Source organism: Mytilus trossulus, chromosome 8 (genome assembly GCF_036588685.1).
Source record: "Mytilus trossulus isolate FHL-02 chromosome 8, PNRI_Mtr1.1.1.hap1, whole genome shotgun sequence".
Classification (NCBI taxonomy): domain Eukaryota; kingdom Metazoa; phylum Mollusca; class Bivalvia; order Mytilida; family Mytilidae; genus Mytilus; species Mytilus trossulus.
This window is the reverse complement of record NC_086380.1, coordinates 8,178,019-8,193,796: the sequence shown is the minus strand read 5'-3', so window position 1 is coordinate 8,193,796 and position 15,778 is coordinate 8,178,019. Positions and strand designations below refer to the sequence as shown.

The 15,778-nt window shown below is 31.7% G+C and overlaps 1 protein-coding gene across 1 annotated transcript in view; it reads right to left on the bottom strand.

Annotated features, from left to right (window-relative positions):
• Positions 1-15,778, bottom strand: part of LOC134681564 (uncharacterized) — a 65,468-nt gene that overhangs the window by 7,716 nt on the left and 41,974 nt on the right. Inside the window, exons 26-35 of the mRNA XM_063541210.1 lie at positions 10,197-10,258; positions 9,626-9,763; positions 8,651-8,770; positions 7,638-7,709; positions 7,030-7,168; positions 6,471-6,574; positions 2,484-2,519; positions 1,265-1,392; positions 747-814; positions 227-338 (exon numbers count right to left, since the gene is read on the bottom strand). Coding sequence (XP_063397280.1) covers positions 227-338; positions 747-814; positions 1,265-1,392; positions 2,484-2,519; positions 6,471-6,574; positions 7,030-7,168; positions 7,638-7,709; positions 8,651-8,770; positions 9,626-9,763; positions 10,197-10,258 — 979 coding nt within the window. The remainder of the gene's footprint in view (positions 1-226; positions 339-746; positions 815-1,264; positions 1,393-2,483; positions 2,520-6,470; positions 6,575-7,029; positions 7,169-7,637; positions 7,710-8,650; positions 8,771-9,625; positions 9,764-10,196; positions 10,259-15,778) is intronic.

The window sequence follows — 15,778 nt, the reverse complement described above, 5'->3', positions numbered from 1 at the left end:
TCTCTATTTTCACTGCTACCATAAATGCGAGACACATTTTACAAATCTTCTTGATGATGAGTTTTGCAAAGTTAAGCTATTTTTCAATCGAAAAGCAATGACTAGCCTTCTTTTTCTATTTCTTTTTATCATGTTATAAAAAAATGAATTATCAGATAAATGTTCTTGCTTATAATAGTAGAAATTCAGTAACAAGTAACTCCACTATAAATTTACTAATTATTACTTGACAATAGGCATATCCTTCATCCTCTGTTTGGAGAAACTAGATATAGATTCCATGGCTTGTTTACAACTGGTAAAAGCTTGTACTTTGTTTCTCACCCATTTAGACAGGCCTGAAACATACATTCATGAAAATATTTAGAATTTAAAGTTCAGATTCGGATATTGTATTTAAAATATGTACTTATTCATAGAGGTGTATCAATTTACAACAAGGCATGTTGTATAGATGTTCCAGATACATATGAGCATTTGGTCATGACCCTATGTGACTGATGTGTATACAAATATGATCCTACCACATTCAAATGGTCGGACCATTTTAGAATATAGCCATTTGGAAATTTACAGACCGGAATGTAAGAGTACTTAGACAATATAGATATCTTTCAAATATGCATGAGGTCTATGCTCATTTATTCTTAGTTTGTCCTTCTTGTTCAGCAAGTAAGAAACCTAACAAGTATGTTAAAATAAAAATTTTCTCATTGCTTTATTTTCTTACGATAAAAATAACAAACCTTTGCAGTATTTATCTTTCTGTTTAACAAATCTTTCATCTGCCAATATCAAGAGGCCCCAGTCTTTCCTGAAGAAAAATATTAAAAATTGTGAGAATAAATGATAAACTTGTCAATACATTATTGAAAGAGCATCCTGGTATTAAACATGTAGCTGAAATGCATTCGTCATATATTAATTATCGATATCTTTTATAAAAACACCCAATCAATAACTTTATATTCTTAAATTGAAGAAAAGTCATGAAAACATGATTGCGAGATATATTCTGCAAACAATCAAAATATCTAAATGTTTACAATATATGAATCATTCTACACCAGTACTTAATGATAAGATTGTTTCAGAAACAGCTCTGTCCTAAATGATGGGGAAGATTTCACACTAACAACATTTTTCTTTTCTGTCCATGCAGGGGTCTGTAATTCTGATTGGCTATCAAACCACGTTTTCTTATTTTCATATCCACAAACAGTTGAAATCATCAAATCTTATAAAAGTTCACTTTAAAGTATACCTATGCCTTATACATCGTCCTAAAGCTTGGTTAAGAGCTCTGAAGGCCTGGATTTCATACCATTCACTACCAGACAGTAAACCTTTAGACATCTTATGTTTGTCATTATACATTCTTTTCTGCCCAACCTAAAAAAATAAAACAAGTGAAACTGCGAGCTACTGCTCACTGATGATACCCCCTGCAAGTGTATAATATAAATAGTGTAAAAATATGCAAGTGTTTGGTTAACAGGAAGTTGTCGAGTGATGAATCTGAAAACGCATCACACGGTATAGCTGACTTATATAAATCCTGAAACCAAATTTCAGAAATCCTTGTATTGTAGTTCCTGAGAAAAGTGTGACGAAAATTTTCAACTTGGCTATCATGTGTAAAATCATACAAGTGTTCGGTAAACAGGAAGTTGTCAAGTGATCAATCTGAAAACACATCACACGGTAATGCTGACTTAGATAAACCATTAAACCTAATTTCAGAAAGTATTGTATTGTAGTTCCTGAGAAAAATGCGATGAAAAAATAAATAGTGTAAAAATATGCAAGTGTTCGGTTAACAGGAAGTTGTCGAGTGATGAATCTGAAAACGCATCACAAGGTAAAGCTGACTTATATAAATCCTGAAACCAAATTTCAGAAATCCTTGTATTGTAGTTCCTGAGAAAAGTGTGACGAAAATTTTCAACTTGGCTATCATGTGTAAAATCATACAAGTGTTCGGTAAACAGGAAGTTTTCAAGTGATCAATCTGAAAACGCATCACACGGTATAGCTGACTTAGATAAACCCTGAAACCAAATTTCAGAAATCCAGGTATTGTTGTTCCTGAGAAAAATCCAAAGAAAAATATTCAGGGGACGGACGGACTGACTGACTGACGGACAGACAGACAGAGGTAAAACAGTATACCCCCCCTTTTTTAAAGCGGGGGTATAAAAATATATATATATTCTCTGATCTAAACAGGTTTGATGTGAGAAAAAAGAACAGTTTTAAAATATGTAAGAAATGGACCAAAATTTAAATGAAGTTGATATAGTTTTATAGAAATATATTTCTTATATTATGTTAAGTTTTATAACTTGATTAAATACATGAAATATGTAAACAACATGTGATGAAAAGGAAAATTATCTCCCACCAAATACCTAGCTAAATTTGCAGTTTAGCTAAAAGCTATCTCAAATGTGCAAAGCTTATATTACACTCTGTTAAAATACCTGAATGTCTTTCCAATTAGGGTATGGTATGCCAACCTGTAAAAAAAATAGGAACAATTCTAAATTCATTAATTTAAAAGAAATGTTTTTGTGCTTTAAAACCAAGATTACACATATTTTAGAACTATCAAGCAATTTAGAATTCAAATTTTCAACTTTCATATTAACCTGTTATATTTCCAATGTTTTGTATCATTTTGTTATTTAAAACTTTTGTTTCTTTTTTTTTTTAAATTGATCAAAGTTTTATTGCACTTTTGCTGTTAACAATTTACTCAATCTACAGCTTCAATTAAGTATCCCTTAAATTAGTCATTGAATATTTAGGGAAAAATATTCAATAAGTATATCTATAAAGTTAGTTGCATTTATTACATACATAATAGTCATAATAGCAGTTCTACATAATATAATTTCATACCGGAATACGGTACGTTTCTTAACCTAAACTGTATATGATTTATTTATTGAAGCTTCACTGAACCGTAAAATTGATGATGATCCTTGATACTGGCAGCATGAATTTTCAGCCGACAGTAGAAATTTTGTAGTTAGTTTACTCCGTGTAATTGTGAAAAGAAGTCTTAAATGATTAGGTAAGACCGTTGTTTTTTCCACATATTATATGAACAACATATTTTTTTCAGTATATGGTATTTTTTGCGATCAAACCAAAGATCAAGAGAAAAGATCGAAAGTACACGTGGTATAATTAATTATGCATGAATGCAGTATCCAAGCATTGTATTGTGTAAACTAATAACAATATTAATTCAGTGTAGCTATAATAGATATGATAAATAATATATAAACATGATAAAAGAGGAGTAGAATAGCGAATTTCATTTGATGCATAAATTGCATGCATGTCCTGTGCAGTCATGAACTAACTAGGTCACAGCTTGAATTCATTCACAATTATAAAAAATCGAAATATTCGAAAGTTTTAAGTATGATTCTCTGATTTTTTTTCCCTCTAATTTTATTTATATTAATTATGTCCCTGATTTCATTTTGGAATATTTTAAAAATATCAATGACCTTGTCTTTCTTGTCAGACATGTAATATGCTTTATAAATTGAAAAGTAAATTATAGTTAATAAATAGTTCATATCAAAATAATCTTCATCTTCAATTTTATAGCCAGTTACTAAACTTTGAAGACTGAATATATGCTTTTCAATTTTCAATAGTGCTAAAAGCTGTTCAACTTTGTGCCAATACTGAACATTATATGAACAGGAAAAAAAGAAGTGTTCATAATCATCATGTTGTTTACAATGGAAGCACAAACTACTCGGTACTATTTTCCATTTATAAAGTAATTCATTACAGGCTAATATATAATGCATTATTTTCCATTTAAACATTTTAAATTTGTTGTTTTCAAGGTAGTTAAAAATAAAGTTGAATGTGGATTTAAATTTTGTAGACATTTTTTTATGCAGAATTCTTTCCCATATTAAAATTCCTGTTGGTTTATCATTTGTAAATTGACTTTGTAGGGACGTGTATATTTCTTTATTGGTGGAGTCTGGTGAAATTTTATGTTTTAGTAGGATATTTAATTTTACTGATTTCTTTATATTGACATCAGTTTTATAAGAACTTTCTTGTTTTAAAATATTTTGCCTGTGCTTTGGTATAGCAGTTTTAACTATAGAAAATTCTCTAATCCAATCTTGTTTATTCTTAAGATTTTTTAAAACAGTTTTTGATGAGATGTGTCCGTTTTCGTCTATTATATTATTGATGTACAAAATATTACTGCTAATCCAATTTTAAAAAAACAGACATTTCCCATTTTCTTTGATAAGATTATTTCCCCATATAATTTGTTTTCTAACTTCAAGAAAATTTTTAGGAGTGATAGTTTGACCTCCTTTTACTTCTACCCAAGTTTTAATTAATTGTTTATAGAATTCAGGCAAGGATTTATACTCTATTTTATTAAGCAAATTTACATTTGTTAAATTCATTCTGAATAAAAGAAAATCTTTCCCAAATTTATTAAGATAAAATCTTGGAATAATTTTCCAGTTATCATTATCGTTTTTTATTAGTTTTGAAACCCATCTAATTTGCAAGGATTTTATATAGGAGTCTAAATCAATCATTTTTAATCCTCCATCAAGGTATGGCTTACATAATATAGAGCGTTTAATTCTGTCTTTTTTTCCGCTCCATATAAAACTATATATTAAATTTTTGAACTTTTGTTTTATTTCATGTGTTATTATCATACATGATGCTGTGTATGTTAGGTTTGGTAAAATTAGGGACTTTACAACAGTAATTTTACCTATTAGTGTTAAGTTGCGTTTGTTCCATCCTTGAATCAATTTTTCACATTTATCTATTTGTTTCTCTGTGTTTAATTTTTGACATTCTTGATAATTGTATCCAAAGTATATTCCTAGACTTTTAATGTGGTCTTGTTTCCAGTTTATATTTTCAAATTTATCTTTTGACTTTTTAAATTTGCCAAGCCATAAGCCTTCTGTTTTGTTTCTATTCAGTTTGAGTCCAGAAAGGCTTCCAAAAGTTTCAATGATATTAAGGGCAATACTTATATCTTTGTATGTTTTTAAAAACAATTGAGTATCATCTGCCAGTTGACATATTTTTAGTGAGCAAGATTTTCCATCTAATTTGATTTCAAATCCTTTTAATTCTTTATTTTCTCTTAATTTAATTGCCATTATTTCAACACACAATACAAAAATTAACGAGGATAACAGACATCCTTGTCTAATCCCACGAAATGTATTGAAGGGGGCAGACACCCATCCATTATTTAAAATACATCCTTTTATGTCTGTATACATAGTTTCAACCCATTTTATGAATTCTTTTTTAAAACCAAATTTTTTCAAAGATTCAAACATAAAGCACCACTCAAGTGAGTCGAAAGCTTTAGTAAAGTCTAAAAATAAAATTGCACCATCTACATTAAATTTTTCAGAATAATCAATAATGTCTTGGATTTGTCTTATGTTAAAACCTATGTATCTGTTTTTTATGTAACCTTTTTGATCAGAGTGAATAATTTTTGGTAGTACTGATTTTAGTCGTTGCGCTAAGGCATAAGCTAGTAATTTAACATCATAGTTTAATAATGTAATAGGTCTATAGTTATCAAGGGAGAGGGGATCATTTTTTTTAAACAAGAGAGATATGGCTCCAATTTTTTGGGAGTTTGTTAATTTTCCTTTTTTATAGCAATAGTTGAAAACTTGTACTATGAAATCTTTAATCTGTTCCCAAAATTTTCTATAAAACTCCACGTTCAGTCCGTCCAGCCCTGGGGCCTTGTTTAATTTCATCTTAAATATAGCCTCTGTGCATTCCTTTATAGTAATTTTTCCCTCGCATGTATTACTTTCAGATTCATTTATTATTTTACTTTCTTTTGTTTCTGTATTTAACCTGTCAATGAAGCTTTGATACAACTGTCATGACAGTACCTCAGTAAATATGAAATGTTGATATATGTATGGGTAACATAAAAGCAGGTTTATCTTTCTCAAATAAATGCTAGTTCCTGAGAAGCTTTACCATTCCAAAGGCTTTTTACCAATCCCTATGACTTGTATACACCATTTTTCTAAAGAAAAAGGCTTCACAGCCAGTTAAATTGACTGATTGGTTGGTATTTTTAACACCACTTTAGGGCTATTTTATGGCAGCCAGTTTTATTTGAAAGAGGAAGTCAGAGTGCCTGGAGAAAACCACAGATCTTTGATAGGAAAACTGACAATCCTAGTCAATTAAATTGGAGTTGAACAAACTTGAAAGAGCTGGGTTCAAACTCACAACCTCAGTACTAACCGGCTAGTGATGACAGTAGTAGAACTACTTGGACCATTTGGCCACTGAGGCCCCTCATAGCCACTTGAAGGTCATCAAACACCTCCATAGTGGTAAAGAAAAGATGAACAGAAATTTTCAACTTTGCCATAACATATAGAATTTAATCAACTTACTGTTATAACAGCTCTAGCAAAGTTATCAGCAAAGTCCAGACCCTCACTGACTTTACCTCTACATACAGCCAGGAACAGGGCACCAGTAGTTTCCTCACCAACATCTACAATGTAATTTATATTTCTTGTTAGTTGATGCAAAATATCTGTATCATTAACTTTTTTGAAGACCCCATAAAATTTACAATATTTGGCTGTAATGTTCTTTAAAGCAAAAACAACCAACAGTCCAAATTCAAAATACAAAAAAATTTACAATATGTAATGAATTATCCAATTTGGTTAAATATGTTGGTTCTCAAAGCATAACCTTTTGTAAATATTTAAGAAATTTGCATTTATATCTAAAGAAGTGTAATGCTGGAGTCTTCTATTGAACATGTTGAACGTGAAGTTATTTTGAGCTTTTAACTCTTCTTCTTCTTCCAGGTAAGGACCTGGATTCAATAACTGAATGTATTAGGTCACTTCAATAATTCACAGCAATAATGAAACTTTACAAATTTTAAAAGAGACTGCCAAACTAGAAAAGTTATGTGTTTTTTTTTAATATACAAACCTTCATCATCCTCATCATTAACACCATGTATGGTATCATAAAACTGATTTAACAAGTCGTCAAAATCCACCTGATCTGATCGTCTAGGTTCCTGAATTATCTTTTTCTTCTTAGATATCTGTTCATATATGCCTGCATTCTATAAAACAAAGGTACAGTATTACTTCTTCATTTACACTATTTTTTTAAATCATAAAAACTTTAGTTTTCAAAAGGCCATTAAATTGGTGACCTCTTTGGGCCAGCTGTAGAGCAATTTTCTTGCTGTGTTGAAGACACTGTGTTAGCCTCTTGCATTTCTTTGCTCTCTGGGCAGGTTGCTGTCTCTTTGACATATTTCACATTTCTGTTTTCAGGCTATATCTAAAATATGCAGACTACATAACGTTTTTTTTTCTTATAAATACCTCTTACTTCTTAATAAAGGAGTCTAAAACCAACATGAACAATTGTCTGTATTGTCAATGTTGATCTCAATGACAATTTGACTCTTTTAAATAAAATTTTAAAATATTGAACAACAGCAAAATATAACTCACACATTAATCCTTTACTTACATATCACATTAAATAAATACATAGCTAAATTGACACAACTATTACCATACCTTCCATCTTTCTATGAACTTTTCCAGTGATCTGTAGGATGGTAAAAAACACAGCACACCATGTGGTACTTCCTGTAAAATATTCATTAACAATAACTTATACTTTCACGGATTTGGCTATACTTTTTGGACCTTTTGGATTATAGCTCTTCCATCTTTTATATAAGCTTTGGATTTCAAATATTTTGGCCACGAGCATCACTGAAGAGACATGTATTGTCGAAATGCGCATCTGGTGCAAGAAAATTGGTACCGTTAATTTTATTATATATACTGTAAATTCAGAAATAATGGTGATATTTCTATAATAGCAAAACTTTGTGTGGGTTATGTTGCAATAATTCAAATTCACATTACGAAATATTTTATATGAATTAAACAGGAGTAATTTCAATAACGCAACAAATCAAATCGTATTTTAGTCAAAATGTGAAAATCGCAATAATAAATGAACACAATAATATCTAAATTTACAGTATTATGCATGAATTCAACCATGAAAGACAAATTTTATAAGATGGATGTGGTCCAACTGGTTAAATTCCTCAGGTTATTGTTTGATGCTCCAGCAACATAACTTAAAAGTCCCATCAAAGCTATAAGATACTCTCGAATCATGTAAGTGTATTACTAATGTTTGTCAATTATTTACATATGTATCACATGGGTTAAATAAGATTTTTAGTGTAAACTTTTAAGTTGACATTGCAAAGAAAAATATGACATATAGAAATATTTAATCAAAAGATATTTTACAAGAAATCATACTAAAACAAAAACAAATATTGTATTTTGTTTCAAATCATTATTCTTGCATGCATTCTTGTTTTCTTTTTTCTTTTATATGTCATATAAAAATGTTTCAATCAAATTTAAAGCAGTTTCTTTTCTCTTTATGTATATGACAACATGTTGATCTGTAAGTTTGCTTTTTCTGAAAGGCGTAAAATCACAGCAGTGATTAAACAAGTAAGAAAACACCTGTAGACATCTCAACATATACATGTACAAACCTGGCAGACTTGCAGAACTGTTTTTCCCAGTTCATCCTGGAATTCAAGTGTTTCCATAGTCTTATACACAGCATGTAAAGGCTTTCCTGTGGGTCCCTGACTCATTGCACCTACCCACACCTGTTAACACAGAAAATCATAGTTAAATCAACATGGCTTATCTTACACATGTCAATCTCAATACTAATTATTAATGGAAAAGAACAAAACATTACAGACTAAGATATGATTCCAGTATCACTTAATCTTACCCTTGGAAATTTAAATGTACATAAAATAGTGTTATGCATCAGCTGATAACTGTTGTTAAATACTTGAAGTAAAACTGGAAAAGTTAATATATTTATCCCTGCTATTACAAACAGGGTTCAAAATACACATCTCCCCATCTTTCATCCCATGGCATTCATAACATGTACAATTAAGAGATAACTGTATTGTATTTTAAGCTCCGACGGCATCAATTGGGGATTTGATGGTCGCAAATTAAGTTTACTGGCGACGCGTTAGCGGAGACAGTAAACGGGTTTTTGCGACCATCAAACCACAAACTGGTGCCGTCGGAGCTTAAAATACAATATTGTTATCTCCATTCTAATGAAACTGACAGAAAACAACGTTAAAACATGTATTTAAAATCTGTCATATGCCGTCTGCCCTTGCTTGTACGTCCCATAGCATCAATTGTCAATTGATGCCATGTAAGTAAGTGACGTTATCCAATCAAAATGAACGTTTCAAACGTTGTTGCATTAGAACTATATTTAAATGATATCAATTGTGCTTGATATTTTAAAGCCATGAAATAACATGATAATAATAGATTATTTCAGACAGTTTTTACAATTTATTACATCCTTACTTGCATTACATGAAAATATGCCTTAATACGTAAAAGAACACTGAAAACAACATGACAGTTCATCTCCCTTTAAAACAAGTTTTTATGCCAATGATACAAATATATAAACTCACCTGTTTATCTTCTATAACATGGTTGGCCTCTAACTTGATAGGGAAAGGCGTATCTAACTCTGACTCAAATGAATTCATTGGAGATAATGTCCCACTGGTCAACACTATAGATCTTGTGTCATGTAAATCAGAAAATGCCTATAAAATACCAATCATAAACTGATGATACAGAGAAATGTCTCAACTCATTATAATTTTTATGGTTAATTGAAATGCAAATTATGTTGAAATTGAAACAGCAAACTTTTACTTGTAAAATATGTAAAATATGCAATTGTCTCTTTGAGACATTCCCCATTTCCATTCTCAATTTTAAAGTCAAAGGTACAGGGGCAAATATTTTTCCTATAAGATATGTCAATGCTTATATAACTACATACCAAATATAATTGACTTACCATAAGTACCACCCCTTAAACTGACATTATCACACACATTATCGCAAAATCTTTGTTTCACATCTAATTTTCATTGTATGTTTGTTAATATCTATTTTCAAAATCTAATACCATTATAAAGTCTCCTACAATTCAGTGAAATGTGTAAATGACCAAATGTTGTAAGTACTCACCACTCCAGGATTCATACACCAGAAATGTAATGTGATGACATATTTTGGAACTGGTCTCATACCTACAATATAAATCAAAGCGCGAAAGCGCTGTAAAGGCAGTTAATTACAGGTTGTGTGTATTTCTAGTCCAGTTATACCATTATCTTCCATAGAACAGAAGTGGTTTGTAGAATTTAAGATTCAGAGTTCTTTTGTACCTAGTTCACCTATATCTATAGTCTATGTTTACAGTATATTTTATGTGCCTCCCATGAAATGCATTTTTAGCCATGGCCTTGTCAGTTTGCTTTAAATTTATGAGTTTGACTGTCCCTTTGGTGTCTTTCGTCCCTCTTCTTTAGACATATAAGAACTTTTCCTTTTCAATATAAATAGACTATTCTTAATTATTGATTGTATACACATATTCTATGACTCTCATAAAAAATAATTCACAAAGATTGACTAGTCTCTGTACTGTGTTTATAGCAAGAACATCAAGTAACATAATGGTAAATGTACATAGTAACATGTCAACTTTTTTGATGACCATACCTGGCAACTGTCAGTATTTGCAGAGTATTTCCCCCATCGAGCTCAAGGCTCCCAAATGGAAATTTTGTAAGAGCAATTTTGTCGACTATTTAAAGAAAACAATTAATTCAACAATGGCTATAAGCGTGTTAATGCACGAAGAAGCCAAAAACCACATTAGAATATATTTGAAGGGAATCCATGACAAATCGTCCCACTTTAAAAACAAGAGTGCACACACTGAAATGTCTCGCCTTCTTTACTAATCATTGATATTATGTTGATAATCCTAATAATAAAGCTTTATTACAACTGTCACATAATCTTAACATAAACCAAGAAAACTAAACATTGACAATTGAACCATGAAAATGAGGTCAAGGTTAGATAAACCATGCCAGGTAGGCAAGTACAGCTAACAATTCTTCCATACAACAAATAAAATTGACTTATTGCTTATAGTTTAAGAAAAACAGACCAAAACACAAAATCTTAACACTGAGCAATGAATTGTAAAAAATGAGATCAAGGTCAAATAAAACCTGCGCGACTGACATGTAGATCATGAAATATTTCCATACACCAAATATAGTTGACCTATTGCATATAGTATTAGAAAAAAAGGCCAAAACTCAAAAACTTAACTTTGACCACTGAACCATGAAAATGAGGTCAAGGTCATATGAAACCTGCCAGGTAGACCTGTACACCTTACAACCATTCTATACACAAAATATAGAAGACCTATTGCAAACAGTATAAGAATCAAAGTGCTGGATAGCACCTCTGGAAAGTTTGCAACTGTAGCTGTGTATTATTCCAAAAAGGTTATAGACGTGTATTATTTCAAATGTGTATATTTCATCACAGCTTTGATGTTCAAAACTAAACCATTGTCTCGTCAGTAATTATCAAAAATCCCTTTTTTATGTTTATCATAAAAAGTTTTGATATTTGCTCATGATTGCAACCTTAAGCTGTAGATCTAAAATAATGAAATATACATGCAGAAAGCTCTGTTAATTTCTTTAAGTACCATGTCAACTTCATATTTGTTTTTAGTAAATTCACATGTAATTTTTTGTTTGTTTGAATTGTTCCACATGTTTCATATCGGGGCCTTTTAAAGCTTTCTATATATATATAGTACAAACATTTCTCATTTTTGACGACCTTTATTGTTGCCTATAGTTATTAATACATTTTCATTCTTTGAACTCTTTTGGAGAGCATTGGTTCTTTGCAAAAAATACTGCATCCCTACTTATAAATAAGACAATTACAGTAACTTAAATCAATACAACTGTAAAGAAAGTGAATTAATATTAAAGGCTTTTATCAAAAATAGGGAACATGTCCATGGGACTCAAATGATGCCCTCGCTAGCATTAACGTTATCAAACTCAAGAACTGTAAATGTGACACTACCAACATTTTTACTTGATCTGAATTATGGGTTAATAAACATTGTGTATTCATTCTAATTATACAGTATTGCGCAATAGAATTGTAAGATCTTGACATTTGTTTTGTGTCAGAAACCTATATGTTAAGTCAACAATTTGATCTCAATCCAAATTCAGAGCTGTATCAAGCTTGAATGTTGTGTCCATACTTGTCCCAACAGTTCAGGGTTCGACTTCTACGGTCGTATAAAGCTGTGCCCTGAGGAGCATCTGGTTCCATTTGTAACAAGGCACAAACCTAGAGCAGTAAAAATAAATCCACCAAAATTCAAACTTGATCAGTGTTTGTGGTAATGAGAATTGTGTATAAGTTTCATAACATTTGGTGAAGACAAACTGTACTTAGAGAACAGAAACTTTAATTTCCAGCAACTTTTCTTTTTGTATAGTAGCATTAAACGCTAGAATGGTAAAAGTTACGCAACTAAAATTCAAACTTGACTTGTGAATTGTGGTTATAAGCATTGCGTATTAGTTTCATACAATTTGGTTCAGGCAAACTTAAGTAAGAGAACAGAAACGAATTTTGGGATATATGGAGATACTTATAAGTAAGGGAACAATGTACATTACTTACAGAAGAACAAGGATAAAACTCAATATGGTGGGAGCATAACAACAGCAGTATGACCACATGAATAAAAAGTTTATATATACGCTAGATTCATAGAATTTTTGTTGTTAGCCATTCGTTTGATATATTATGGTAATCATTGGCACTGTGTTTGGATGACAAAGCAATTGAATTTCTATTTAAATAGGGCATGGCTATGCACATGCTATTTTGTGACCTGTAATCTATATAAATTTTGAGGTGAAAATGCAGTTATTTAAGCCAAAGGGTACACATCATTAAAATTTCATGAACTTTAATTATTTCTACAGCACTTGTCTTCGTACCCTGAGCTATGTTATTCTAAGAAGTATATGCTCACTCGGTTGCTTTTAATATGGATGCTATATATGATACGAATTTGCGATAATACACCAGAGGTGGTCGGAGGTGGTATGATGTAAATTATTGGAAGAAGACTGAAGAAGAATTGACGTTGGGTCAATGTTTTTCTGCTGTCAGTTTGATCCACTTCAGCATGCTGAACGAGTGAAGGCCCTTATATCCACATTGAAATGTATTCAAATAACGGAATTAAAGTTTTCAAATGATTTTTGGCATCAAAACCTTTCGATCGATGTTTGACAACAATGCCGCTATTTTAAAATATTTTTTTTTATGAAAGCCGGTACCGTATTTTCCTATACTCGTCCATTAATGAGATATTAGACATATAATTATCGAGTATTTTATATTCTATCACCTGTGTTTTGTTACAACAAACTTGTCAATTATCCGACGGCTTGGCAGTCAAAATGTCAACTTGTTCTCGCATTTTAATCAGACTGAGTCATTCCCGATCTTTTCGATACTCTCGGGCTTTTACCACGTTTACGTACGTACATAGTAAACAGGTAAAAGTAGAGCGGAAAAGGTTCATTCATGAAATTTTCATGAATGAAACTGACGCAATCTGGCGTAGATTTCTTGTGATTTTCTCTTCAGCGTATGGCAGATCCGCGAAGTAGTGTTTGAGATACTCAATTTCACAATGAACTTATATTCATCTGAATCGTCGGTGAACATTCAATTCTTTTTTATTAAAGCTGTAATCTTTTCAGTCAAATGAGTATTTACTCAAAATTTAAAAGAACCTTCCAAGAATCAGAATTCAAACACTAGTACTAGTACTAAATTATCTCGGATCAGAATTCATAAATGGCGATAATCTGTCACCATAAGTTTCAGGCCGATGGCTATGGAAAGTAGCAATAGCAAGCTATAGCAAACTTTCCAAAAACAGACCAAAACTTAACTATAACCACTAAACCATGAAAATGAGGTCAAGGTCAGATGACACCTGCCAGTTGGACATGTACACCTTACAGTGCTTCCATACACCGAATTTACTAGACCTATTGCTTATAGTATCTCAGATATGGACTTGACCACCAAAACTTAACCTTGTTCGCTGATCCATGAAATGAGGTCGAGGTCAAGTGAAAACTGTCTGACGGACAAGAGGACCTTGCAAGCTACGCACATACCAAATATAGTTATCCTTTTACTTATAATAAGAGAGAATTTAACATTACAAAAAATTTAACTTTTTTTCAAGTAGTCACTGAACCATGAAACCTTACAACCATTCTATACACAAAATATAGAAGACCTATTGCAAACAGTATAAGAAAAACAGACCAAAACACAAAACTTAACTATAACCACTAAACCATGAAAATGAGGTCAAGGTCAGATGACACCTGCCAGTTGGACATGTACACCTTACAGTGCTTCCATACACCGAATTTACTAGACCTATTGCTTATAGTATCTCAGATATGGACTTGACCACCAAAACTTAACCTTGTTCGCTGATCCATGAAATGAGGTCGAGGTCAAGTGAAAACTGTCTGACGGACAAGAGGACCTTGCAAGCTACGCACATACCAAATATAGTTATCCTTTTACTTATAATAAGAGAGAATTTAACATTACAAAAAATTTAACTTTTTTTCAAGTAGTCACTGAACCATGAAACCTTACAACCATTCTATACACAAAATATAGAAGACCTATTGCAAACAGTATAAGAAAAACAGACCAAAACACAAAACTTAACTATAACCACTAAACCATGAAAATGAGGTCAAGGTCAGATGACACCTGCCAGTTGGACATGTACACCTTACAGTGCTTCCATACACCGAATTTACTAGACCTATTGCTTATAGTATCTCAGATATGGACTTGACCACCAAAACTTAACCTTGTTCGCTGATCCATGAAATGAGGTCGAGGTCAAGTGAAAACTGTCTGACAGGCAAGAGGACCTTGCAAGCTACGTACATACCAAATATAGTTATCCTTTTACTTATAATAAGAGAGAATTTAACATTACAAAAAATTTAACTTTTTTTTTCAAGTAGTCACTGAACCATGAAAATGAGGTCAAGGACATTGGACATGTGACTGACGGAAACTTCGTAACATGAGGCAACCATATACAAAGTATGAAGCATCCAGGTCTCCCACCTTCTAAAATATAAAGCTTTTAAGAACTGAGCTAACATCGCCGCCGCCCCCGGATCACTATCCTTATGTCGAGCTTTCTGCGACAAAAGTTGCAGGCTCGACAAAAAAACTGTCCCAACCTGGATTACCAAATCGCCCCCCACTTGTGAACCGTGTTAAATCCCGTTAATATTACCCCTGCCAACTGGTCCCACCTAATGGAAATCGGTGAAATCTAGATCAATATATTAATAACCAGGATGAATTTAGTAATGCCAACTCACCCCACTTATGGAAAAAGATGTTATCCCATGGAATATAAGTTCAATTCCATATATTGCATTATGATACATTTAACAGGTTTCTTTTCAATTGTTATGCAAATAACTTAGAGCTTCAAAACTTAGTTATTCTTTAACAATCAGGGTTTTTTTAGAATTATAATTTCAGTATATATCAATAATAGTAAGTAAATTAATTTTCGGTTTGTTTGTATTCTGTGTACATTAGTTTTCATTAAAGTGGTGCGAGTT